The 25,979-nt window shown below is 48.5% G+C and overlaps 1 protein-coding gene across 1 annotated transcript; it reads right to left on the reverse strand.

Moving 5' to 3' along the window:
* Nucleotides 1-61: 61 nt before the first annotated feature.
* LOC144108607 (uncharacterized) lies at nt 62-22,478 on the reverse strand. Its single transcript, XM_077641801.1, has 7 exons — nt 22,417-22,478; nt 12,205-12,367; nt 10,292-10,438; nt 7,581-7,627; nt 6,106-6,232; nt 4,349-4,410; nt 62-217 (listed from the first exon to the last, which is right to left on the reverse strand). The coding sequence occupies exons 3-7, from the start codon at nt 10,344-10,346 to the stop codon at nt 62-64; spliced, it is 447 nt and encodes a 148-aa protein (XP_077497927.1). The 5' UTR covers nt 10,347-10,438; nt 12,205-12,367; nt 22,417-22,478.
* Between the last annotated feature and the right edge of the window lie 3,501 nt (nt 22,479-25,979).

Here is a 25,979-nt window from a genome sequence, read left to right on the forward strand (position 1 = left end):
GCGGTATCAATAACTATATCCACTCCTCCTCTGTTCAAGTCATATGTCAACTGCGAATCGCTCACTCACGGTTCTCGTCGTGCTGCTCTTCCCGAGAGGATGGCTCTTCGGGAAGATTCGGATCGCCGCTGCCAGGAGCCTCCCAGTGGTCCGGAAGCGCATCGGGGGAAGTTGAAGGCGGGCTTTCTCTGAGAGTCTCCCCAAAGGCCTCGATTGCCTGCGTTAGCCGCGCATGCACAGAGGGGCAAGAAGTAATGTTGGCTTCCTAGAGATCAGGGAAGGCTATCGCTGGTAGCGGAAGGTTTATGGGGCAGCGTAGTTAAAATTTGCTATTAGATATCATGATGGGATGCTCTGTTCATAGTGATTGCAAAAAAAAACTGCGCAAAGATGATGGGACAAGAAGAGAGAGGTGTGTCCGTCTTTGTTCCTCTTTTCGTTCTGTCATCTTCGCGCAGTATTTTGGCAATTAAATTTTCAGCCTCTGCATTTAGGGTGAATGAAGTTCCAAGATAATAAATGGTTTGACCTGCTTCAGAAACCGCTTCGTACTTGTAGCGTGATACGCACAGGTTCTACGGGTGACAGAGAAGATTTATAAAACAGGTTAGTGGGTAATTCATATTTTATTTCACAGCGCAAATGCATGAAGGAACAAGGCGCATGCATTTCTGCCTCTCTCTTCATTGTTTTGTGATGTCAGCCATCTTCCAGCCATTTATCGATTCTAAACGCGATAAAGGTTTTGACAGGAAACATTTCGCTGTCCTTGACACGAATCCGCAATATAGCAATATCGAACTCTGCGAGGAGACCTAGATTCAGTAATTGCGCGCGACAGTTTTGCCAGTTAGAATAAAGGAAACAAGGAAACTATGGGGACTCTGAAGCCACCTTGAAATGGGAATGCGATAAGATTAAAGTGCACATTTAACACTCTTTCTTCCAATGGCGGCCTGTCCGGAGCCAGAGATTCTTAGCACCCTCCGCTGCGTCACATGTCTGACCGCCGCCGTGGTCAGTTGCTCTGCAGCCGCTGGGGACTGAGGGCCGAGGGTTAATTGGTTTGATCATAGAAGATCATGGCAACGTTTAACGCTAGAACTTTAGCTAGTGAGGCTAGCCTAGCAGTGCTGTTTGAGGAACTAGCGGGATATAAATGGGATGTGATAGGGCTTAGCGAAGTAAGGAGGACAGGTGAGGCGTATACAGTACTAAAGGACGGACACATACTGTGCTATCACGGATTAGAGGATAGACGAGAACTAGGTGTGGGTTTACTCATTAATAAAGATACAGCTGGCAACGTAGAGGAGCTCTACAGCATTAACGAGAGGGTAGCAGCTATAGTAATTAGGCTGAATAGGAGGTACAAGCTGAAAGTGGTGCAGGCCTACGCACCCACATCCAGCCATGATGACCAGACCGTTGAAAGCTTCTATGAGGACGTAGAATCAGCAATGAATAAAGCAAAATCGCAGTACACTGTACTGATGGGCGACTTCAATGCGAAGGTGGGCAAGAAGCAGGCTGACGACAACGAGGTAGGTGACTATGGAATAGGCTCTAGAAATAGCAGGGGAGAGTTATTAGTCGATTTCGCGGATAGAAATAATTTACGGATCATGAATACCTTCTTCCGCAAACGAGAAAACAGGAAGTGGACCTGGAAGAGCCCCAATGGTGAGATTAAAAATGAAATCGACTTCATACTATGCGTTAAACCTGGCATCATTCAGGATGTGGCCGTCCTCGGAAGGGTGCGTTGCAGCGACCATAGAATGGTAAGGTCTAGAATTAGCTTAGACTTGAAGAGGGAACGGAAGAAGCTAGCGAAGAAGAAGACCATTAACGAGTTAGCCGCAAGAGGGAAAGCACAGGAGTTTAGGATAGCGCTGCAAAACAGATATTCGGCTTTAACTGAGGAAGATGATCTAGATGTTCATTCAATGCACGATAACCTGACATCAATAATTACGGAGTGCGCAGTAGAAGTAGGCGGTAGGACCGTTCGAAAAGATACCGGGAAGCTATCTCAGGTGACAAAAGATCTGATTAAGAAGCGCCAAAACATGAAGGCATCTAACACTACCGATAGAATAGAACTAACGGAGCTATCAAAGTTAATAAATAAGCGCAAGGTAGCCGACATAAGGAAGTTTAATATGGAGAGAATCCAGCATGCTATAAAGAACGGAGGTAGCCTAAAAACAGTGAAGAGGAAACTAGGCATAGGTAAAAACCAGATGTATGCATTAAGAGACAAGCAGGGCAATGTCATTAGCAATATGGATAAGATAGTTAACGTAGCCGAAGAGTTCTACAAAGACATGTACAGTAGCCAATGTAATCAGAGCGCTAATGAAAAAAGACAGCAGTGCACAGCAATGCTTCATCCCGCCAGTAACGAAAGATGAAGTAAAGAAAGCCTTAGAAGCAATGAAAAGGGAAAAAGCAGCTGGGGAGGATCAGGTAACAGCAGATCTGTTGAAGGATGGAGGGGACATCGTGCTAGAAAAACTAGCCACCCTGTATATGCAATGCCTTATGACCTCAACTGTACCAGAAGCTTGGAAGAATGCAAACATTATCTTAATTCATAAGAAGGGAGACGCCAAGGACTTCAAAAATTACAGGCCGATCAGCTTACTATTTGTTGCCTACAAAGTATTTACTAAGGTAATCGCTAATAGAGTCAGGGCAACGTTAGACTTTAATCAACCAAATGATCAGGCAGGCTTTCGTAAAGGATATTCCACAATAGATCATATTCACACTATCAATCAGGTGATAGAGAAATGCGCAGAATATAACCAACCTCTATATATAGCTTTCATTGATTACGAGAAAGCATTCGACTCAGTGGAAACCTCAGCAGTCATACAGGCATTGCGTAATCAGGGGGTAGAAGAGCCTTATGTCAAAATACTGGAAGATATATATAGCAACTGCACAGCTACTATAGTCCTCCATAAAGTCAGCAATAAAATTCCAATAAGGAAGGGCGTCAGGCAAGGAGACACGATCTCGCCAATGCTGTTCACCGCATGTTTGCAGGAGGTATTTGGAAGCCTGAATTGGGAACAGTTGGGAATAAGATTTGGAAGCCTGAATTGGGAACGGTTGGGAATAAGAATAAATGGAGAATACCTAAATAATCTGCGATTTGCTGATGACATTGCCTTGCTGAGTCACTCAGGAGGTGAACTGCAAATCATGATCAACGAGTTAGACAGGCAGAGCAGATCGATGGGTCTAAAAATTAACATGCAGAAAACCAAGGTAATGTTCAACAGCCTAGCAAGGGAACAACAGTTCACAATTGGCAGCGAGAGCCTAGAAATTGTGCCGGAATACGTCTACTTAGGGCAGGTAGTGACAGCTGATCCAGATCATAAGAGGGAGATAACTAGAAGGATAAGAATGGGCTGGAGCGCATATGGCAAATTCTCGCAGATCATGAGTGGCAGTTTACCAATTTCCCTCAAGAGGAAAGTGTACAACAGCATAATCTTAACGGTACTCACCTACGGGGCAGAAACGTGGAGGCTAACGTAAAGAGTTCAGCTTAGGTTAAGGACAACGCAGCGAGCCATGGAAAGAAAAATGATAGGTGTAACGTTAAGAGATCGGAAGCGGGCAGAGTGGGTGAGGGAACAAACACGGGTTAATGACATCCTAGTCGAAATCAAGAGAAAGAAATGGGCTTGGGCAGGGCATGTAATGCGAAAGCAAGATAACCGCTGGTCCTTAAGGGTAACGGAGTGGGTTTCAAGAGAAAGTAAGCGTAGCAGGGGGCGGCAGAAGGTTAGGTGGGCGGATGAGACTAAGAAGTTTGCAGGCAAACGGTGGATGCAGCTGGCAAAGGATAGGGTTAATTGGAGAGACATGGGAGAGGCCTTTGCCCTGCAGTGGGTGTAGTAAGGCTGATGATGATGATGATGAACACTCTTTCTGCTGCAACATCTGTGCGTGTTTGCGTCAGTTTCTTTGAAAATGTCGGTGCACCGACCGCCATATTCGGACTGCTAGCTGCAGATAGCTGTGCTCAAAATGTGGTGGGTCTGTTGCGATAATGCCACAAGGTCACATGACCACTCTTGGTTAAACAACAAATATAATGACATCTATGGCGGATTCCGCTCCTTACCTAAACTCTAATGTAATTGCATTGATATTTGGCTGCATATACACCTTCAATTAACCAATTCCGTCATCCGCCATGCGGTGCCAGTGCTCTATTTCCTGGTAAGTTCGTTCTGGGCCGCGATTGCGCCTTTTAGAAATAGAGAGAACCTGTCAAAGCACCAAGAAAACGGTCGTAAATGTCCGTGTATGGTTCACTTACCTCCCTCATTACGTCGTCCAATGCTGCGTTAGCACGCGCAACAATTTCTCGTCCGTCGTAAGCTGGAAAAAAAATTCATGCATATTTTTGGAGGCGCAAAGATGGAAAGGGTAGCAGCTTTGTTGATAAATGACTTGTCGTGGCAATAAAAAGGCCAGAACTTTCGAAAGAATGGCTGTTAAAATCACACTATTGCATCACTGAAGCGGCGTTAAATAAACATGCAGCTTGAAAATTCCGAAATTCACTATACATTAAAAATTTACATAATGCATGTCTGAGGAAAATAATACATTGTTAAGGCGCCTGACACACAGACATGACTGGAGTGTTTTGGGAAAAGCGGCCACAAGAGCTTTCGGCAAGCATGTTCTCAGAAAAAATTGCAGTGGCTTATCTCAGCTGTGGCAGGATATACGTAGCCAGAGCTGCAGTTCCCCCCTTGTTACACACGTTGTCTAGCTTGTTGTTGTGACTGTAATGTTAAGGAATAAAGAAGTAATCGGTTAAACACACTATTTATTCATTCTTTTGACAGATATAAACATTGGCTATGGTCGGTAAAGTAACACGCAGTTGTCTCAATGCTGCCTACACAGTATTTAGACTGGTTGGTTTCTCTCAGATACACAAGGCCAACGGTAGTTCTTCATTTTGTAGTCAGAATGCGAGGATCGCTTTCTTAATTAAAATCAATCTTTTCCTTTATAATATCGGCTAAGAGGACCTTGTGCCCTATTGAAATCACCACACCGAGTCGTATCACCTCAGCTTTTATGCACACAGCCGCCTCCACATGACCATACGCGCGGCCGTGGTGGCGGCAGAGCTCTGACGTCATGCGTCTCGCACCAGCTGCCCTTCTACGGTTGCCGCGCATTCGCATTCACTTCACGCGCGGCCGCCGCGGGCCTAGATGGGCGCGCGGGGCTGCTGGCGAAGCGGCGGCGGCGACTCTGACGTCATGCGCCGCGCCATTTCTGCTCCTCTCCAGTTTCACGCATGCGCACTGTTGCCTTCCCCGGATCATGGCGAAATGCTCGACTGGGTAGCGTAGTGTAGCTCTCGCTACAAAACTACTGTTGCGCCGCCACACGACGCTGCTTCCCAGAATTAGCTAATGACGCGTGATCGTTTCCAGGCACCTTCAGACATTTCACGCGATCAGCGTACGTCGTTAGATCCAAATAATTTTTTGCCGCATAGCCGCAACCCGTAACCTGACCTTTTGTGGTCGATAGTAGAAGCTCCATGCGCTGATACGAGCGGAATGAGTGGCAATTGTTGCTACAAAAAGTGATTATTTTTTTAAAACACATGCATCCCGTAAACGTCTGCGGCCGATATCACAACGTTCTACCACGCACGAGAATCGTTCTCAATACTGAAAGAAACCTTCCGCCGCTTTCCAGAGAGAAGCGGGCATCCCGACCCCGCCCACACTACTAAAGTGTGTGTCATCGGGGAAGCGGTTAGGAACGTTGGTCACGTGATGCGCAGTCGCTGCTACATCGGGAGGGAATTCCTTCCGACGTGACTACGTCATAGACGGCATCCTTCATCCTTTTCCACAGCTGAAGTGTGAGCGGAAAGAACGAGCACTGCTTCCTTATAACGTATTATATATTAGCGAGGAATTCAGCTTTAGAGACCTTTGCATATTCTTTCTCTTCATTACTGCTGTATCAATAGGTATATGCACTCATCCATGCAGGCCTGTGTTGCAGTCTTGTATCAATTGCGAATCGTAAACTTACCTTTTTTATCCCGCTGCTCTTCCCATGAGGCCGGCTCTTCGGGCAAATACGGGCCGCCACTTCCATAAGCCTCCCATTGTTCCAGAAGGATATATTCGGGTGCCGGCGGGCGTTCGGTCTGAGTCTCCTGCGGTCAGGTGACATGCGGATATACTGATTGTTATGGTGAAGTCCTACATTATATGAAAGAACAAAAGCGATCATAAACGGTTTTATGCTCAAATGTGCTTTTGTCTAGATTTGCTGGGTATATATAAATTTAAAAAAAAACTGCCTTCGGAAAAACATAACTATGGCGTCTCTGTTCTAACTTGGTGCCAAATGTTCCAAAATACATGAAAACTTAAGAGCGCTGTCGAATGGTCTAGACGTATTTTGAAGATGTACAACTTGATTCGCAAAGCGACTCGAATACACGGGAATGCGATCAGCTATCTGAATATTTCGGATATTCGGAGTCTCTACTGAAGAGAAATATTCGATGCACCTAGGCCGCACTAAGCGATGCTAAATACAGTTAAGCACTACAGGGTAATCTTACAAATAAGGAGGAATTTTTTTATAATAGCGCCAGTTAATAATATAGCACGCTCGTTTCATGCCGACCGCCAACATCATTGCCATGACCGCTCAGAAGCGACCTCTGTAGCTAACCAAACCATTTTTTATATCACTTAGTTACCTGTGAACATCCGGTAGTGAGCGTAGTCTCTTGTGTCGTCCGCAATGTCGACCGGCACATTTAATTCTTGCACGAGTTTAAGTGTCGCACAAATACGCAGGCCGGAACTCCGGTTTATTTAAAGACGGTCGCTGCCTCACCAGTCACACTTACGATCGAAAAGAGGCTAAATACATTGAATATTCGTGCGCAGAATCTGCAGGCGCAGCAGCAAACACTTGGCGTTGGATATGCCGCTGCGACGCTTTCGTTACGGCAGCAGAATGCTCACGAAAGATCCCGGGATCTGTCATGGCGAGCTTACCGCCTTAAAGAAGATGTTGAAGCTCAAAACGCCTATCCGCCGAAATTTTTGTGCAACATATTGAAGCATGATTGTTGAACATAAACCCGGAATTTAAAACACGACGTATTCAGACCTGATGGATTGGGTGTGACCCACACAATTTTTAAGCGAGCGCCGTGGTGGCTCACTAGATATAGCGTATCGGCGGATGACCCGAAAGACGTGAGTTCGATCCCGGCCGCGGAGGTGGAATTTATTTGGAGGGGAAATTGTAGACGCCCGTGTACTGTGCGATGTCAGCGCATGTAAAGAATCCCAGAAGTGCAAATTTCTGGAGCGCTTCATTACGGCGTCCCTCATTTCCTCAGCCTCCTTGAGGCGTTAAACCCCATAAAACTAATATAAAAGAAAATTCATTAAGCTTTAAACACCAGTCGAGACCATCAGGTTCACCATGCAATGCACTTCAAGGTAAAAGAGAGTGTTAAGACGGAATGTTGTGCTCACCTCATTGGGCTCGACGACCATAGGTTCATCTTCTTCACTGGCAACACCTTGGAAGAAATGCATGAGGACATGAAAAAGGTGTAGTGAAAACCGCAGACGCCAGTTCTAAATGTGAGATGCTTACACGAGGCTGTTTGCACTAAACACACCCGTGCATTCTAATGACAAAATTCGGCCCTTTCTGTTATGCACGCGTCAAGCTCACCACCATCTGTTGTTGGGTCGAGGTCGTTGCAAGTTTACGGAGCCTGATCTGTCATTCCTATATCGCTGATGTTAGGGCATGATTTGTTAGCTGCCAAAGCTCGCCTTCCTGGGGCAACTTTTATACGATAACATTAGAAGCCTAATCGAAAAAAATGCGTCGTCGGTCATAATGTTCGCTGACTGGCTAGGTGAAAGGGTGTCACCGGGCCGGATGTTGGCATTGGCTGGACAGAAGTAACGTCACCACACTGGAAATTTCGCCACTCCTGGCAGAGGTATCACCTAACGCTATCGCAGTATCAACACTATGTGATTAGGGGTCGCTGTGAATTTTTTTTTGCATAATGCTGCAGACATTTTAACCGCGTTTAGGAAGGGAAGGTACAGAACAGAAAGAAATTGTTTACATCGGCCATCACCGCAAGCCTTTGAATAACGGTAAAAAGACCTGCATACACAATGTAAAGGAGAAGGCGGCGTTAAAATAGGAACAAAAAATAAAATATAAATATTTTCTTGATAACACTCTGAATGATCTTTACATTACCCAACTTTTAAAATGAAAATATTCTATTCCCTAAGCGTTCATAGAAGAAAGCAAAACGAATGATTTTATTGTGGAAAGTTTGAGGTTACGCTTTAGTTGAGCTGATGGCAAGCGCAGTGCGTTAATAAAAACTGAATGAAGCTTACGGGGGAACTATGAATTTTGCTATTTATTAGGTGATAGGAGGCCTGCTTCAAGGAAAACGCTAATAGATTTAATTGTGGGTTTTTGCCATTGATAAATTTGGGGATCCAGTTCGTTTGTACTTGTTTTTTATCAACCTTACAGCACGCCGCTGTACATTTTCCAGTTTAGCAGTTCCCTTCTTTTATGAAGCTCCAAATCATATAAACGGCCAGAATTAAGCCAGTCAAGATTCTCGGAACTTTTTCTTCGGGAGTCAGTGGCCCTTTCTCGGTTGAACTCAAGACTGATGTGATCTGATACGATTCGGTTTAATAGCAGCGTATTGAATTTTTGGGCGCGTATGTCAAAGGACATCCTTCGCCCATGCCGGCAGTCTGCACCAGCTCCAATTTTTACAGCGGAGGTCAGCACGGTACTACGTCTCAGAGAAAACCAAAACAAACCGCCATAAACCGTCACGTCTTTGTTCTTCAATACACTGTCGTTTCTTAACTACTGTTACGCGGTTTATGGCCGAACTCGTGCTGGTAAATACAACTCGTTGACGGTGGAAACAAGCAGGCGTGCTCGGAGGTCGACGAAGGTGAGAATAATCAACCCTCTAGGCCGTGCTGAAATTAGGTTACGACGAACATTCAAGACAACGTGCCTGTAACGTTTACCACAATATTGTAAATAATGAGAACAAATGCGCATGACTACGGGTATTTCAGGCATACCTGGCCAACTCTCGTGTGACATACAAAATGACAAGGTCATGTGCCCGGGGCTGTGATCATGGAGCATGAACAATCACAGGTTTTCAGACGTGCTGGCACTACATTAACTTTCCCGTGCGCGTACTATCGCGATGGAAAGAAATACGAACAACGCGGCGTCTACGCGCTAAACACGGATATCGCTGTCAGAAACTGCACGTGCGAAGTAAACTGTAATATTAGCATTAAATAAAAACAGAGAATTATTCCACACCCTCTATTTTTTGACATTCAGTGCAGAATAGAACACGGCATTGAAAAGCGCAGTAGAGCAACAACCGCAACCGACATTGACATTCATGCATCCTCTTTCAAAATACAGTCAAGCCACAGAGCCCTGCGCTGATAAACTGGAAATAATAGTGCTCCACCGGCTTTTAAGTCCCCCTTTTCTCTCACCCCCATTCATACCAAGGCAACTTCACACAACTGATAACCCAAGCTATATATTGGGAAAGTGCCGAGAACTCTTCGCCCAGAAATGCCAAGGGCTGCGAAAGGGGCACTGTGGTTAGAATCCTTTTCCTTGTACACACGTATCCCGCACATAACTGTTTATTTCCCGATTCTGAGTCATTTAGCCATGCGCGAAATGCTACAGGCATCTCGCGAGGCGAAGTGCAGTGCCTAAAGGGGACCTCTAGGCTGTTGCGATCCGTCGGCTTACCACTGGTACGCGTGAAGATTGGCTGATTACTGCACAAGCCCACTAGCCGCTACGAACCACACACAATCCGTCATGAAAAAAATGGTGGCTAGGCATTCTTTTCTAAAACTGCCGTACTGAGGAAATGAATGGAATTGCGTTTCAAAAGCAGTGGGCGTAAACTCATGGCTACCAGCTTTTGTTTCTCTGTGCGAGTGGTTATATGCTGCTGGAATGCGATTTATCAAAATGCTGCTTGTGCCGGAGACCCAGTCTTCGCCTCCAAACCGAGCAATTCTAGTGAAGGTGCCCAAAGAATTAACTGCACGTACACAACTCGAGCTTTCAGTAACCATTACCGATAATACTAAATAGCTGCTAACAATTACTACATGGTCAGGCTTACCCAAGTGTTCCGATAAGGCACCATGCTCATCGGTGCTCAACCGCAGATTCTTCATGCCTTGCGAGAGTGCACTATACGCATCGTTGGTGATGTGGAGTGCCTTTCTTTTGATGCTTCCTTTGCTGGCATCTCCTAGTAATCGATGTGCTGGAAAATGTAGGTTTATGAATAAATATTAGGCCTTGTTGCGCATTATAACCGAGATTATGGTTAGTCCTGTATTACATCCACCTTGCCTGAAAGCATGGAATTTCGTGACCGCTGTTGTTACAAGCACTTTTACTCATTAATCAGCTCAATTATATGAAGGAAACCGGAATTAAGGATGTCACGTTATATATTATGGACAATTTTTGTTTTGCAGCCAGCCAATCAAGAGAGCCTGTTTTATCTTGCTTTTTCGACCCATCAATACAAAATGCGTGCCTCTAAATGCTGATCTCACCATCACGCCGCGTAGAACACAGAGAAAGAAGGTCAAAAATTGTACAAAAGAGGAGAATATAGATAGGAGAATATAGGAGAAGGCGGCGCTGCGTTGCAGCACGTGTGGCGGATGATACGAGCTGCGGGACCAGTGATTTTGGCGAGCAGTGAGAGATTATGGTGACCTTCCGTAATGATACTGACAATGATTAGGCTGACGGTGATGATCTATATGATCGTTAACAATATGTGTTAGATTACTATGTAGACTTAGTCAACAATATGGAGTTTGAAAACACGAGTTTTGCTATTACCTCTAGCATTTTAACGCAAAGTAATCAGCGAGTCTATGGTTACATGTTTCAATAACCAGTTGACCAAATTTCCTCCTTTGACAATAGCCGGCTCAATAACTCTGCGGACGAGCACTAAATGCACATATAAAAAACAACGCGAGTTGCGCGCGGGAAAATTTCTAAGAAACGATGGGCTGCAGGCCTCCTTACGCGCAGGCGATGCAACCACCCAAGGGCTGCGGTATGGAGTACCAAGAGGTCATTGTTTCGACAGCCGCCCTTTTCGCTTCTGACAGCGAGTTGCTAGGTGCGACGAGGAGGAGAGTTCTTGGAGGACGCAACCCCCCACCCAGCGGTGGTTCAATGCGTAACGCGGTTTTGTGGTTCTCAATGGCATTGGTTTAATCCCTCATTTCTATACGAAGCCTTCACCTGACATTACATCAGTGGGCTCGCTGCTACGGCGGCTATGTTTATCAACCGCTGGGCTGCCCCGCAGGTATGCAGGCTTCAAGCGATAGTATTCTTCGTTCGCCATTTCTGCTAACAAAATGAATAGAAAAGGTGGAGCATTGATAAATGTCGCACACGAGATTATTTCCTGAACAAATAGGGTTCAGCTTTAGTTAAGGACAATGCAGCAAGCCATGGAAAAAAAAAATTATATGTGTAACGGTAAGAGGCTGGAAGCGGGCAGAAAGGGTGAGGGAACAAAGGCGGGTTAATGACATCCTAGTCGAAATCAAGAGGAAGAACTGGGCTTAGGCAGGGCTTGTGATACGAAGGCAGGATAGCCGCTGGTGCTTAAGGGTAACGGAGTGGATTCCAAGAGAAGGCAAGTGCAGCGGGGGTGACAGAAAGAGAGGTTTGCGGATTTGAGTAAGAAGTTTGCCGGGATACTGTGGTCGCAGCTGGCACAAGATAGGATTAATTGGAGAGACGTGACCGAGGCCTCTACCCTGCATTGTTCTTGGTCCGGCTGATGATGATGATGAGACGCAATGATGGGATCACGCAATAGTAGCGGAAGATGGAAAAAACTGAATATCTTTGGCAACTGACTTGCGAAAGAACTGCGTCGCAAATGGCTCGGCCATTTGCTGACGCAGCTATCGAGCGTCTCATAGACTGTATTGTAATGTCTACACGCTTATCCGTACAATCCGAAGTCACTATGGTGACTGCCCTCACCTTCCTCCTTGTGCGATTGGCGTGGGCATGGCGCCTCTTGTTTCTCATTGGTGCTGCCTGTACCGGGAGCCACACGTTGGACTGTAGAAACTCCAGTAGCGGAAATTCCCGATACGTTACTGGTCGTGGTCGGGGCGCTTTGCGATGCCTGAAATAAGTTCACCTACAGAAAAATATCCGAAAATTATTGCATTATGTTTTCTTCCAAGGTACATCGATACGGATTGCTGAAAGCTCAACGCGCACAGGGTGGTATACATTGTATTCCAGGCCCAGAGCAACAAGGACGTTTTGCATATTTGTTTTTCTAGGTGGTACTTTCTGAACGTTGCTCGGGGTTTTCCGTGGAAGCCAGTATTTGCTCAAATAATCCAGCAGGCGATTTCTCGCAGGCGCCCATGGCCAAGATTTAAAATAATTGCAGAGCGGAATAACTTTGTTGGTTTATGGTTTATGGGAGTTTAACGTCCCAAAGCGACTCAGGCTATCAGAGACGACGTAGTGAAGGGCCCAGTAAAATTTCGACCACCTGGAGTTCTTTCACATGCACTGACATCGCACAGTACACGGGGCTCTAGAATTTTGCCTCCGCCGAAATTCGACCGCCGCGGCCGGGATCGAACCACGTCTTTCGGGCCGGCAGCCGAGCGCCGTAATCACTCAGCCACCGCGGCGGCTAGAGAGGAATAACTTGTCCCGCTTGCTATGTAGCGTTCGAATTCGGTATAAGCCTTATTCTCGTCAATCGGAAGTTACACAGGCGTTACTAGGAACGCTGTTTTTATATAAAAGACATCTATCCCGATGACTTCTTATTCTGGCATACAGCGGGTCTTTGGACAATTAGCTTGAAATTAGCATCGCAACGAGTCGAAATCACCTTAGACGGCGCGTACGAAAACCCATCCAAAAAAGGAGGGTAGCATGAGAACGGCGTACAACGCTTGTCAATGATCAAAAAGTACTCTCAGGCTTTACATTACCGGCATTTTTGCATAAAAGTTTCAAATATTCAAATAATGGCAAATAATAGCAGGTTATGTTGTATACTTTGGAAGCGAAGCAAAATCTTTCTTTTAAAGTTTCTGCATCGCTCGCATCTCAGCATTTAAGAATGCCATAAAAACCGATAGGCAACATTTTGGACGATAGCAAAAACGTTAAAAGCGAGATCTGCAGCTATATTGAGTGTAATAGCTAAATCTTGCACTATATGACAAGAATGATTTCAAGAAATCTTCGTTCTAAAATGCTTCGGTGTAGACTTGTTGGCTAGGATTCACTTTGCGCCAAATATCTGCACCAGTGTGACGATTCGTGCACATGCACCGGTGCCACGGCGAGCCGGTCAGTGACTTTTCCTGGAGACGGTTGGCCGCGCCGTCCTGGCGTCGGGTCGCAGCGGAGAGACATGACCATATTTGGTTGTGGCGGAGAAACATGACCATATATGGTAACCGTCGACGGCCCTGTCGAACGACGCTTGAGTGTCCCCGTCATTATGCACCCCTCGAGAGCCACGGGAGAGTGGACAAAGGCGCGGCCACGGCTGAAGAAAGAAGCAAAGGCTTTAAAAGCGGAAGCCGACGGGAGAAAGGGGGAGAGCGATCGGGGCGAGTGGACGTGAGGGTCGGAGACGGAGCGAGGCAGAAGACTGGGGCTGCGCATTGACCTGAGCCCGGGGTCTAGCCGTCGCTAACGTTCGACCTTCGTCAACGCGCCTCCACGCCTGGCAGCTCATCCAACCACCAGCCGAGAACGAGGGCAGCACAGCCACGAGGAACTCCCAGCCCGGCCGCTGCAGACAACCAGCCATTCATCGAGCCCGTGCCACACCACGCTGACTCAGCCCCGGCGACGACGAGCCCAGCTTTTTTCTTGTAAGCGGCATCGAGCCAGATGATTTAATTAAATCACTTCAAAATCATTTTGGAGTCTGTGCATCAATCTCCTCATGCGCAGTGTGGACCCAGGGCCATTTTAAGAAACTGGTTCATCACACCAGCATGTAGTGACTTAGTAGCCCTGCTTGTCGGTTATGGGCGTTTTCTGGAAGAAGTGGGTAGTGCTCGCCTTGGTAGATTCAAAAGCGAACTCACAGGCCCGGAAGCACCCGCTCCTCACATAACGTGCCGATTTCGATCGACCAGATTAATAGAACTAGGGGCAGCACATGGTTTTGCCTGGAGAGATGAGGGAGTCAGGAAGGCGGGCACGTTGGCTGAATTTAAAAAGCTAGCGTTTAAATATTTTTACAGGGAACCTTCTAGCGTAAAGCTCAGGCGGTTCCTCGACGCTCGGCAGAAGCCGGGGGAATACGCACGCGCGTTTGCCTCCCGCCTTCGCTTCCTTGGGAACGAAACCCTAGCGCGAGAACCGGGGCCTGATAGTTCGAAGCAAAAACACGCCAGAGAGCTGCTTCTGGAGCAGATGACGTCCCAGTTCATCACTGGCTTGAGGGATCCGGTGCGCAGGTTTGTTCTGTCTAAGGCGCCGTCTACTTTTGAAGGAGCGGTAGAGGCAGCTGTAGACGAGGAGCGTAATGAGTTGCTTGTCTCCAGTGAGGAGAAGGTGCGGCTTGTAACAGAGCCAAAAAGTGCAAGTGCCGACGCGAATGTTACTGAGTTGACCGATAGGCTAGACCGGCTGGAGGCGCTCCTCGCGGAAGGCCTACAGTTAAATAACAGGGGCAATTTCCGGAACCGTGAAAGGAGGCAGGTTCGCTGTTATGCTTGCAGAAGGTACGGACACGCTGTCAGATACTGTCCCGAGCTAAACCGCGAATCTGGTACACCAAATGGGCAGCAGCGCGCGCCGACCAACACGGGGATGGAACAAAGATATATTGTGCCAAAAAAACACGTAGAGTCCTCCGCAGCCGAGCCGGTTGGGAGGGAGAGCAGTAATAGCTGTGCTATTGTAAGCGTTTTTGGAGAATCCTGCCCGATTGCCAAATTCGTGGTAAACGGGGTCACTTGCAATCTGTTGGTTGACACTGGCTCCCGGATAACGCTCCTTAAGCAAAAGTTTTTTGATATGCTGACAAGGAAGGGAGACAGGCAGGTGCATGAGGCCCGAGAATCTCCGGAAGTAAGATTCGTGGGCATCACAGGAGCTCACCAAGGTGTAGACTTGTTGGCTAGGATTCACTTTGCGCCAAATATCTGCACCAGTGTGACGATTCGTGCACATGCACCGGTGCCACGGCGAGCCGGTCAGTGACTTTTCCTGGAGACGGTTGGCCGCGCCGTCCTGGCGTCGGGTCGCAGCGGAGAGACATGACCATATTTGGTTGTGGCGGAGAAACATGACCATATATGGTAACCGTCGACGGCCCTGTCGAACGACGCTTGAGTGTCCCCGTCATTATGCACCCCTCGAGAGCCACGGGAGAGTGGACAAAGGCGCGGCCACGGCTGAAGAAAGAAGCAAAGGCTTTAAAAGCGGAAGCCGACGGGAGAAAGGGGGAGAGCGATCGGGGCGAGTGGACGTGAGGGTCGGAGACGGAGCGAGGCAGAAGACTGGGGCTGCGCATTGACCTGAGCCCGGGGTCTAGCCGTCGCTAACGTTCGACCTTCGTCAACGCGCCTCCACGCCTGGCAGCTCATCCAACCACCAGCCGAGAACGAGGGCAGCACAGCCACGAGGAACTCCCAGCCCGGCCGCTGCAGACAACCAGCCATTCATCGAGCCCGTGCCACACCACGCTGACTCAGCCCCGGCGACGACGAGCCCAGCTTTTTTCTTGTAAGCGGCATCGAGCCAGATGATTTAATTAAATCACTTCAAAATCATTTTGGAGTCTGTGCATCAATCTCCTCATGCGCAGTGTGGACCCAGGGCCATTTTAAGAAACTGGTTCATCACACCAGCATGTAGTGACTTAGTAGCCCTGCTTGTCGGTTATGGGCGTTTTCTGGAAGAAGTGGGTAGTGCTCGCCTTGGTAGATTCAAAAGCGAACTCACAGGCCCGGAAGCACCCGCTCCTCACATAACGTGCCGATTTCGATCGACCAGATTAATAGAACTAGGGGCAGCACATGGTTTTGCCTGGAGAGATGAGGGAGTCAGGAAGGCGGGCACGTTGGCTGAATTTAAAAAGCTAGCGTTTAAATATTTTTACAGGGAACCTTCTAGCGTAAAGCTCAGGCGGTTCCTCGACGCTCGGCAGAAGCCGGGGGAATACGCACGCGCGTTTGCCTCCCGCCTTCGCTTCCTTGGGAACGAAACCCTAGCGCGAGAACCGGGGCCTGATAGTTCGAAGCAAAAGCACGCCAGAGAGCTGCTTCTGGAGCAGATGACGTCCCAGTTCATCACTGGCTTGAGGGATCCGGTGCGCAGGTTTGTTCTGTCTAAGGCGCCGTCTACTTTTGAAGGAGCGGTAGAGGCAGCTGTAGACGAGGAGCGTAATGAGTTGCTTGTCTCCAGTGAGGAGAAGGTGCGGCTTGTAACAGAGCCAAAAAGTGCAAGCGCCGACGCGAATGTTACTGAGTTGACCGATAGGCTAGACCGGCTGGAGGCGCTCCTCGCGGAAGGCCTACAGTTAAATAACAGGGGCAATTTCCGGAACCGTGAAAGGAGGCAGGTTCGCTGTTATGCTTGCAGAAGGTACGGACACGCTGTCAGATACTGTCCCGAGCTAAACCGCGAATCTGGTACACCAAATGGGCAGCAGCGCGCGCCGACCAACACGGGGATGGAACAAAGATATATTGTGCCAAAAAAACACGTAGAGTCCTCCGCAGCCGAGCCGGTTGGGAGGGAGAGCAGTAATAGCTGTGCTATTGTAAGCGTTTTTGGAGAATCCTGCCCGATTGCCAAATTCGTGGTAAACGGGGTCACTTGCAATCTGTTGGTTGACACTGGCTCCCGGATAACGCTCCTTAAGCAAAAGTTTTTTGATATGCTGACAAGGAAGGGAGACAGGCAGGTGCATGAGGCCCGAGAATCTCCGGAAGTAAGATTCGTGGGCATCACAGGAGCTCACCTCGGCACGGGAGGACTGTACCTTTTGCGCTTCACAATCGGGAACGAAAGTTTTGACCATCCCAGCTACATTTGTTCCGATGCTGTGTCGTTGCCGGTTGGTATATCGGGCCTCGTAGGTCAGGACCTGTTACGGCAGCATGGCATCGATCTCATATTTGTGACGTAGTGCAAGTCATGCACACGCGCCTAGCCGGACAGAAGCAGCCCCCATTTCTGTTATCTAACCGCTTGCCTATATAACCGCTCGCCTTCTTCAATAAAACGACATTCATGCACCATGCTTCGTCGTGTCCACATGGTGTCAGAAGTGGGAAGCCAGAACTGCCTTTCCTGTCGCGGGGCTTTGGTCCCATTAGCAAATCGAGAGGCCGAGTACGTTGCACGAGTGGACTGTGGGGAACAGAGCGCGAAACAGGGCTCGCTAACACACGCGGGCGTTAGTGTTAGGACAACGAGAGAAACAGTGGTGCCGCCTCGGTCAGAGATAATCTGTGTGGGAGCAATGTCAGCTCAGATTGATGAGGGACACATAGGAGTCGTATAACCTATAGAGGGGCTCGCAATAGGACTGAGTGTGGCGGGCTGTTTGGTCACGGTTGACTCAAAGAAAAGGGTTCCCGTCCGCTTATGTAACTACTCGTAACAAGAGCTTCACCTGCCGAAAAACAAAAACATAGCTACATTCTCCACGGCTGAGGTAGATGAGCAGGGTACCCCGATTTGCACTACGGGCCTCGTCAATGAAAGGAAAGGGAAAGAAGGGAACCTGCAGTTCGACCTCTCTCACATCGACTGCAAAGAGCGAGGAAGAGTTGAGGGTCTCCTACAGCGCTACTCGGATGTGTTCGCTGCATCGAAGCTAGACCTGGGAAAGTGTGGAGTGATTAAATACCGCATTACGACTGGCGACTCGCCACCAGTGTACCAACGGGCCTATAGAATTCCCTGCTCACAAAGAGAGGAAATGGATAGGCAGGTCCATGAGCTAATCGACAAAGGCATTGTTGAGCATTCCAAGTCGCCGTGGGGGGCACCGGCACTTCTAGTTGAGAAACCCGATGGTTCATTTCGACTGGTAATAGACTACCGGCGATTGAATTACATTACAAGGATAGATCCCTACCCGCTGCCACAGGTGCAGGAAACCCTCGCGCAGCTTGGGTCAGCCAAGTATTTTACAGTTGTCGACCTCGCATCGGGGTTCTGGCAGATCGAAATTGATCTAAAAGATGTCGACAAAACCGCATTTAACACCCCGTCTGGCCACTTTCAGTGGAGACGCATGCCGATGGGACTTGTTAACAGCCCTGCAGTCTGTCAGAGAACTGCGGACGGAATCTTGGCCGGTTTGCTGGCAAAGATGTGCTTCGTCTACATGGACGATATAATAATTTACAGCAGCACCTTTACCGAACACTTGGAGGCCATTGAGGAAGTGCTGGTCAGACTGCGAGCTGCAGGCTTAAAATTGAAACCTTCAAAGTGCCAACATCTACAGCGGCAGGTCAAATACCTTAGACATATCGTTTCCGCAGACGGCGTAGAACCTGAAGCGGGAAAGTTAAGTAGCGTCCGCGACTTCCCTAGACCAACTGGAGTTCGAGGCGTTCGCGAGTTTTTTGGCTTAGTCGGATACTACCGAAGGCATGTGCGAGATTTAGCCCGAATCGCAAAGCCACTGACTGCACTAACAGCAAAAAACATAGAGTTCGTATGGTCGGAGGAGGCAGAGGTGGCGTTCGAAGAACTAAAGGAAAAATTAATAACCGCTCCCTTGCTAGGATATCCAAACTTCAGCCAGCCTTTCATTGTAGCGACTGACGCCTCGAAGTTTGCAGCGGGTGCAGTGCTGTGTCAGAATTTTGACGGCAAGGAGCACCCTATCGCGTTCGCGAGCCGGCAATTCAGTCCAGTCGAGCAGCGGTACAGTGCCACTGAGCGGGAGTGTCTTGCAGTGGTTTGGGCTGTGCGGCACTTTCGGTGCTACCTCTATGGCCACAGATTCAGGCTAGTGACCGACTGCCAACCCCTTAAGTGGCTTCTAAACGTGAAGGATCCGAGCTCGCGCCTCGCGCGCTGGAATCTGCAACTTCAGGAACACGATTTCGAGATAGAACACAAGCCAGGCAAGGTGCACACTGACGCGGACGCATTAAGTCGAGCTAACCTGGTACGCACCGTGAATGAGTTTTGTCCGGCCATAGATACAAACGATCTCCGCACCGAGCGGCGAAAGGACAAAGGGCTAGAGAAAACATTTCATGCAATTTCTGGGGGGATCGCCCGGGATCCCGACAATTGTTACTTTGTTGACAACGAAGGAACCCTACGAAAGCGCACCCGGCCTACGCGGTCAGGAAGGAAGGCTAGCCAGGTGTGGGAAAGAGTGGTGGTACCAAAGTCAATGGTGCCGCACTTCTTGAGGGTTTTTCACGATGCCCCATACGCGGGCCATTTTGGAGTAATGAAGACGCAAAGGAGGTTGGAGCGCTACTACTATTGGCAGGGCATGCGTTCAGATGTTAAAGAGTACTGCGCTAACTGCCGTTCTTGCCTGGAAAGAAAAACTCCGAAAAACCGCAGGCCGGCCCCCCTTCAGGAATTCGAGGAAGTCTCGACGCCTTTTGAGAGGGTTGGCATGGATATCCTAGGCCCACTTCTGACTACGACAACAGGAAACAAATATGTACTGGTGTGCGTTGACCACCTAACGAAGTATGCTGAGATAACAGCACTGCCCGACCAAAAAGCAGAGACTGTGGCACGTGCCTTTGTAGAAACAGTGGTTCTGCGGCACGGCGTTCCGCGGCAGTTGTTAACGGATCAAGGGTCAAACTTTGTGTCGAGGTTGATGAAAGATGTGTATAACCTTCTGGGAATTGACAAAAGACAGACCACCCCTTACCACGCGGCTTGTAACGGTGCTGTGGAGAGGCTTAATCAAACAGCAAGCAAACTGTTATTCCATTATGTTTCGCGAGACCAACAGGATTGGGACCTCTGGATACCGTTTGCTGTTTTTTCTTACAACACGGCGGTGCACAAGAGCTCCGGTGACTCCCCTTTCTACCTCTTGTACGGTCGCGACCCAGACACACCGAATGCGGTGGTTGATGGACAGAGACGGGTGCCATACCGGTCACTAGATGATTATCGAGCCGAACTGACGTCTCGATTGCAAGTGGCCCATGACGTAACAGCCGAAGCATTACGGGAAGCAGCCGACAAAAGAAAAAGGCGGTTCGACACTAGGGCTAGGGCGGTTCCTTTCAGGGTGGGAGACCGCGTATACCTTGAGTGTGTGCAGGTCAAGGCAGGGCTTGCTCGTAAGTTAACGCCCAAATGGAAAGGACCTTACCGCATAGTAGAGCAGCTATCGCCGGTTAATTTTCGGATTCGGGGGATCGCAGGGGCCTCAACCGCTGTGGTCCATGCTAAGCGGTTAAAGCAAGCACCAACATGCTCGCCTCTTTCTGAAACGGCTGCCTCAAGGAAACAGGAGGGGGAGGATAACCTTCGCACGGAGCCCGCCATTGCAAATAACCCTGCATTGCAGAAAAGCGGTCAGAGCGGCCGGCACAAAAATTTCAGTCCATGTGATGAACTGGAACACTTCATGCAGTCGCAGCTCGGAGGCGCACTTCTCGAGGAGGAGGCATTCCAATCTGGCAGACGTATTCCAGCCGCTAGGTACTACCTCCGTAACCGAGTAGTGGACAGGGAGGTACCTCGCTAAGACTACATTTCCTTGTTTTGTACATTACAAGTGCGCTTCGTTTAGTTTCATTTTTTGTTCGTTCTCTTGTTTGAGATGTTGTACATACTGTTAATTATGGTCTTATATTGTGCACTCGAGTGGTATCTACGGTGTAGAATTGTTCTGAAACTCCGCTCTGGCTCGGTGCTCGTGGGGAAGGAGCGACTTGTGCGGGATACTGGCCCGAACAGCGCGGCGTGTTTGTGTGCGCGTGTGTGTGTATGACGAATTCCTAATGTTCAATGAACATTCCTTTTAAGAAGGAGCGGATGTGACGATTCGTGCACATGCACCGGTGCCACGGCGAGCCCTTCAGTGACTTTTCCTGGAGACGGTTGGCCGCGCTGTCCTGGCGTCGGGTCGCAGCGGAGAGACATGACCATATTTGGTTGTGGCGGAGAAACATGGCCATATATGGTAACCGTCGACGGCCCTGTCGAACGACGCTTGAGTGTCCCCGTCATTATGCACCCCTCGAGAGCCACGGGAGAGTGGACAAAGGCGCGGCCACGGCTGAAGAAAGAAGCAAAGGCTTTAAAAGCGGAAGCCGACGGGAGGAAGGGGGAGAGCGATCGGGGCGAGTGGACGTGAGGGTCGGAGACGGAGCGAGGCAGAAGCCTGGGGCTGCGCATTGACCTGAGCCCGGGGTCTAGCCGTCGCTAACGTTCGACCTTCGCCAACGCGCCTCCACGCCTGGCAGCTCATCCAACGACCAGCCGAGAACGAGGGCAGCACAGCCACGAGGAACTCCCAGCCCGGCCGCTGCAGACAACCAGCCATTCATCGAGCCCGTGCCACACCACGCTGACTCAGCCCCGGCGACGACGAGCCCAGCTTCTGTCTTGTAAGCGGCATCGAGCCAGATGATTTAATTAAATCACTTCAAAATCATTTTGGAGTCTGTGCATCAATCTTCTCATGCGCAGTGTGGACCCAGTGCCATTTTAAGAAACTGGTTCATCACACCAGCATGTAGTGACTTAGTAGCCCTGCTTGCCGGTTATGGGCGTTTTCTGGAAGAAGTGGGTGGTGCTCGCCTTGGTAGATTCAAAAGCGAACTCACAGGCCCGGAAGCACCCGCTCCTCACATAACGTGCCGATTTCGATCGACCAGATTAATAGAACTACAATCTGCAGTCAGTAGGAAATGTCTGAACTTGAATCTATGATCTAATCCTTAGACATCACAAACATTTCGTGCACTGAGGGTCAATAGCACGGCTTCCACCCTCCCTCTAATGAAACGTGGACAAGGCACGTTTGCATTTCAATTAGGGCAAAATGAAAAGTTCGCCAATACTCAAACTTTCGTACTGCGCGAAAGAAAAATTGGTTACTGTTTACCCACTGTGGCGCTTAAATGGCGACTATGCAGTTCTTGCAGAAAAAGAAACTATTAATCTCTGGTCTTCAGGTTTATAAGACAGTGCATGGATTTCGATAACAGAGTGGAATGTGGAACTGACCTGCGTGGCCTTCGGTCCGACAACAGGCGGCAGTTGTTCGCCTGTAACGTAGAGTCCTGGAACAAAGCAACAGCGTAGATGAGTCCGGAGCGTTGCAGACAGGGGACTTTCTTAACAAGATATGCAATGTTTCCACCTGCGCAACTAAGTTTTCGCCAGCCACGGTCGAAGTGCCATGCTTCAACTCCGTTCGGCTTCGGCCAACTTAATATTTTTTTACAAGGGCAAAAGGGCCTTTAGAACAAAAAAGGTCAATCCCGGTTGTCGGTACCTTTGGTTAGCAAACAATTTCATCAACGTGAATTTTGATCTCTAAGCTACTATTATTTCGCACGCATGAAGGGAGGTGCTAGAAATGCTACAAGCGCTTATTTTCTCGATATTAGGGTAATAGTTGACATCTACCATGGAAAGAAGAGAGATGCCGCAAACAAGCTTTCGTATTTTGCTTAGCAAATGTTAGGCAGAGATTCAGCTGCAACAAGAAGACCTTTTTCGCGGCGAAATCTCGAAGAACTGCTGTCAAAGGTTCCACACGACCCTGGCACCTAAGTGGCACTGCCGTTAAATATATCGAAAAAGTTAAAAACTGCATGTTTGAAGTAATTTATCGTGCATAGACCAGTCAGCTTTTCGGCAAGGCCTTCACATGTATACCACATCCGAGGCAGAATGCACGTTTTCGTCCGAACACTAGCGAAGGGAGATTAGAAGCCTCGTCTTCCGGCATTCTCCACGTGCATGAAGCACTTCTCAAGAAACTCGTGCAGAAGGTGTTGCGAGTTCTCAAAGTAGGTATCAGTGCGGAACTCTAGAGCGTCATGTATAATATACTGCGAAACATGGCGTCTCCCATTTGAGCTCAAGTCCTTCGATTTCGTGCACATTTTTCAAAATGTACCATCAGTATCGCGTGCAAACGAAACGCAACTTTGTTCATTCAAAGCAGCTCTTTTGGGTAAGTCTGCTTTTCCGAATTAAAACGCAGCGTTTTAAATTAACCTACCCGACTCGCCCAAAGGGTGCAATGTAATCAATGCACGCTGTTTGTTCCTATGTTTGGCGCAGCTTTTTTTGCCGGTTTCATGCATTCGGTGTTTCAAGGCTATCAAATATTGAATACAATGCCGAAATAACACAAACTTCTTCTCGAGATAATGACAAGTGTTTGAACCAGTTTCCTTCCTTGTATTGCGGTCTCTTACAAGATATCAAGCATTTTCAGGGGCTAGGTGCGAAATAAGAGGAGGCAAAGGGAGCACAACACTTGTTTCTGCTTAGTCATCAGCATATTTGTGTGCTTATTGTACAAACGAGCGTGCCTAGGTTTTTCTCTCTTACATTAGCCTTAAGACGGAGATTGAGTGTCCTTCAATTTAGGGTGTCTCCTGAAGTGTCCCCGTCCAGCCCGATCACGAGGGCTACAAAGGACACCTGACCGTAATGGAGCGTGTTCATGGCCATGAAATGCTATTGTCGTTTGGGAGCATTCGACCCTGATGACGCGATAGAAAGAAGGAAATACAATTATATCATCCTGCTCCCGAGCATTACACGTAACATTATCCCGCGCTTTAAAATTTTCGAATGAATGCGTAAATATCGTCACAACTGCACATTTCTTTCTCTTCTTAGCCAGCCAGTCCGAAGACGACGAAGTGCTACTTTTTTGCAGTGGTCGGCCCAAAACGTTTTCATGATATTAAGCTGTTTGAGTTGGGGGAACTAATCTTGGGTTGTTTATGTAGCACTCCCTGTAGGTGTTAGTGCATTTTTACCTTTTTGGATGCTAAACACACTTAACCAAAATGCTGAATACTTCAGTGAGCCGCGGCTGCCAGAGACACCACAAGGTTGGGTCTCAGGAGCACCATCCTGGGCTGCATCAGCGGCATGAGCTGCAGCAGACAGCACGGCTTTCTCAGCTGCCTCGTCCTCGACATACCGTATCTCGGCCTCGCCTCAGCGCTTTTCATTTGTTTGTTGGCCCGGTTGGTATAGCATACCGAATGCCGAAACCATGCTGAGAACAGACTAAGGAAGTTAACTTGACAAGCTGTACCCGCCCATAGATTCAATAAGGTAATTTGTCGGTCAACACCCCGCTTGTGGAGTTGCAGTCAGCATCGACTTGCGCAACCTAGTCACCAAAAGCAGAACAAGAAAAGAGTAACATCGCGGACATACAACCTACAACGCTTTTCGATGTTCTGTTTTTCACTACACGCATGGTGGCCTAAGGAACCTTTATTATTCTCAGAGCTGTTCCCAAGGGAAAACGATGAGGCCTTTGCGGAATACGCCTCGTCCGGGTACTTGGGTGATCTCCATCTCAACGTGAACCGGAAGGTTACGCAGCGAGGATATCATTGTTTCGAAGTTGTCAAGCTGTCGACAATATAAAATACGGATTCACCTGTTATGGAGTGCGCGATATGGTTGAAGGTTGCAGTTCCCACAGCCGAACCTGGCAGGTTTAATTCACGCCAAACGTAGCCTCTGTTGCTTTGTGTTCAGCGTGCTTTCGCTCTCTCACGCTATACCTCTGGGAACTTTCGTTAAAAGAAGTTTAAGTCATTGCAAGTATCCTACCGCGGCTATTACTGCGCTTGAAGCAGCCTAATTCCACGCACACGCACACACTGACATCCCTCCAGTGATGTTCGTGGAAGCTACGTACTGGTATTGCAAGCACAGAAATATACGCGAAAAAACGGCACGCACCGCGATGGGTCACATTCTATAGGTAATGGCGCATAGGAAGGACGTGGTATCGGTACCAACAACTGTTACCGCTTATTCCAGTTTTGGTCATCTTTAACAAGAGCAAACCTTTACGGAGATCGTGCACCTTAAAAGACGCCGCTTGGTTCCACCGATTATCCGCACAACAAACCACTTGTCTCAGGTCGGGCTGTCAGCTCGCTGTATACGCTCGTGATGCTGTATGTTGTGTGCCGGAAGATGAATTAGAGCGTCCCGGCTATCTTAGGGTGCGTTCCTCACGACAGCTTTGACGGAAAGAATGAAAGTATTTCCCAACAACAATAGAAAGAAAGGTTCGAGAGGACAGACGCAGCCTTGCACGCACTGCTTCTTACAATGACTGCCGTCTGAATAACAGCTCGTATATATTTCTTAACGCGCGCATCTCTGCGAGTTCAAAAAAATTGCTGATAGTCTAGCTATGGTTAATCCTGGTGGAAGCGAAAAACTCCAACTCCCTGGTTACGCTTGTGGCCGAGGAACTTGTCTCCACGGCAGGCACCGCGTCACACACACCTACCTTTAGGCTAAATGCATAAAAGTTCACCGGTGTTTTATGCAGAAAAAACTTTGATGCCATGCCCATGAGATTATAGAGGCCGCTTTCCGTCTTCGCTCGGTCAAGGTGTGTGACTTCACGCAGGGAGTAGGCAGCACGCCTAGGATGCCTCCTTTCCTCCTCTCTGCGACGCGGTGACGGAGCGCAAATCTGCCGCTCTCTACGGTAGGAGTGGCATCGATCGCACCTAGCGTTCTGCTGAACGCATCAAGGTGCAGCAGCGTTTTATGCAGAACCC

This window comes from Amblyomma americanum, chromosome 10 (assembly GCF_052857255.1).
Source record: "Amblyomma americanum isolate KBUSLIRL-KWMA chromosome 10, ASM5285725v1, whole genome shotgun sequence".
Lineage (NCBI taxonomy): Eukaryota > Metazoa > Arthropoda > Arachnida > Ixodida > Ixodidae > Amblyomma > Amblyomma americanum.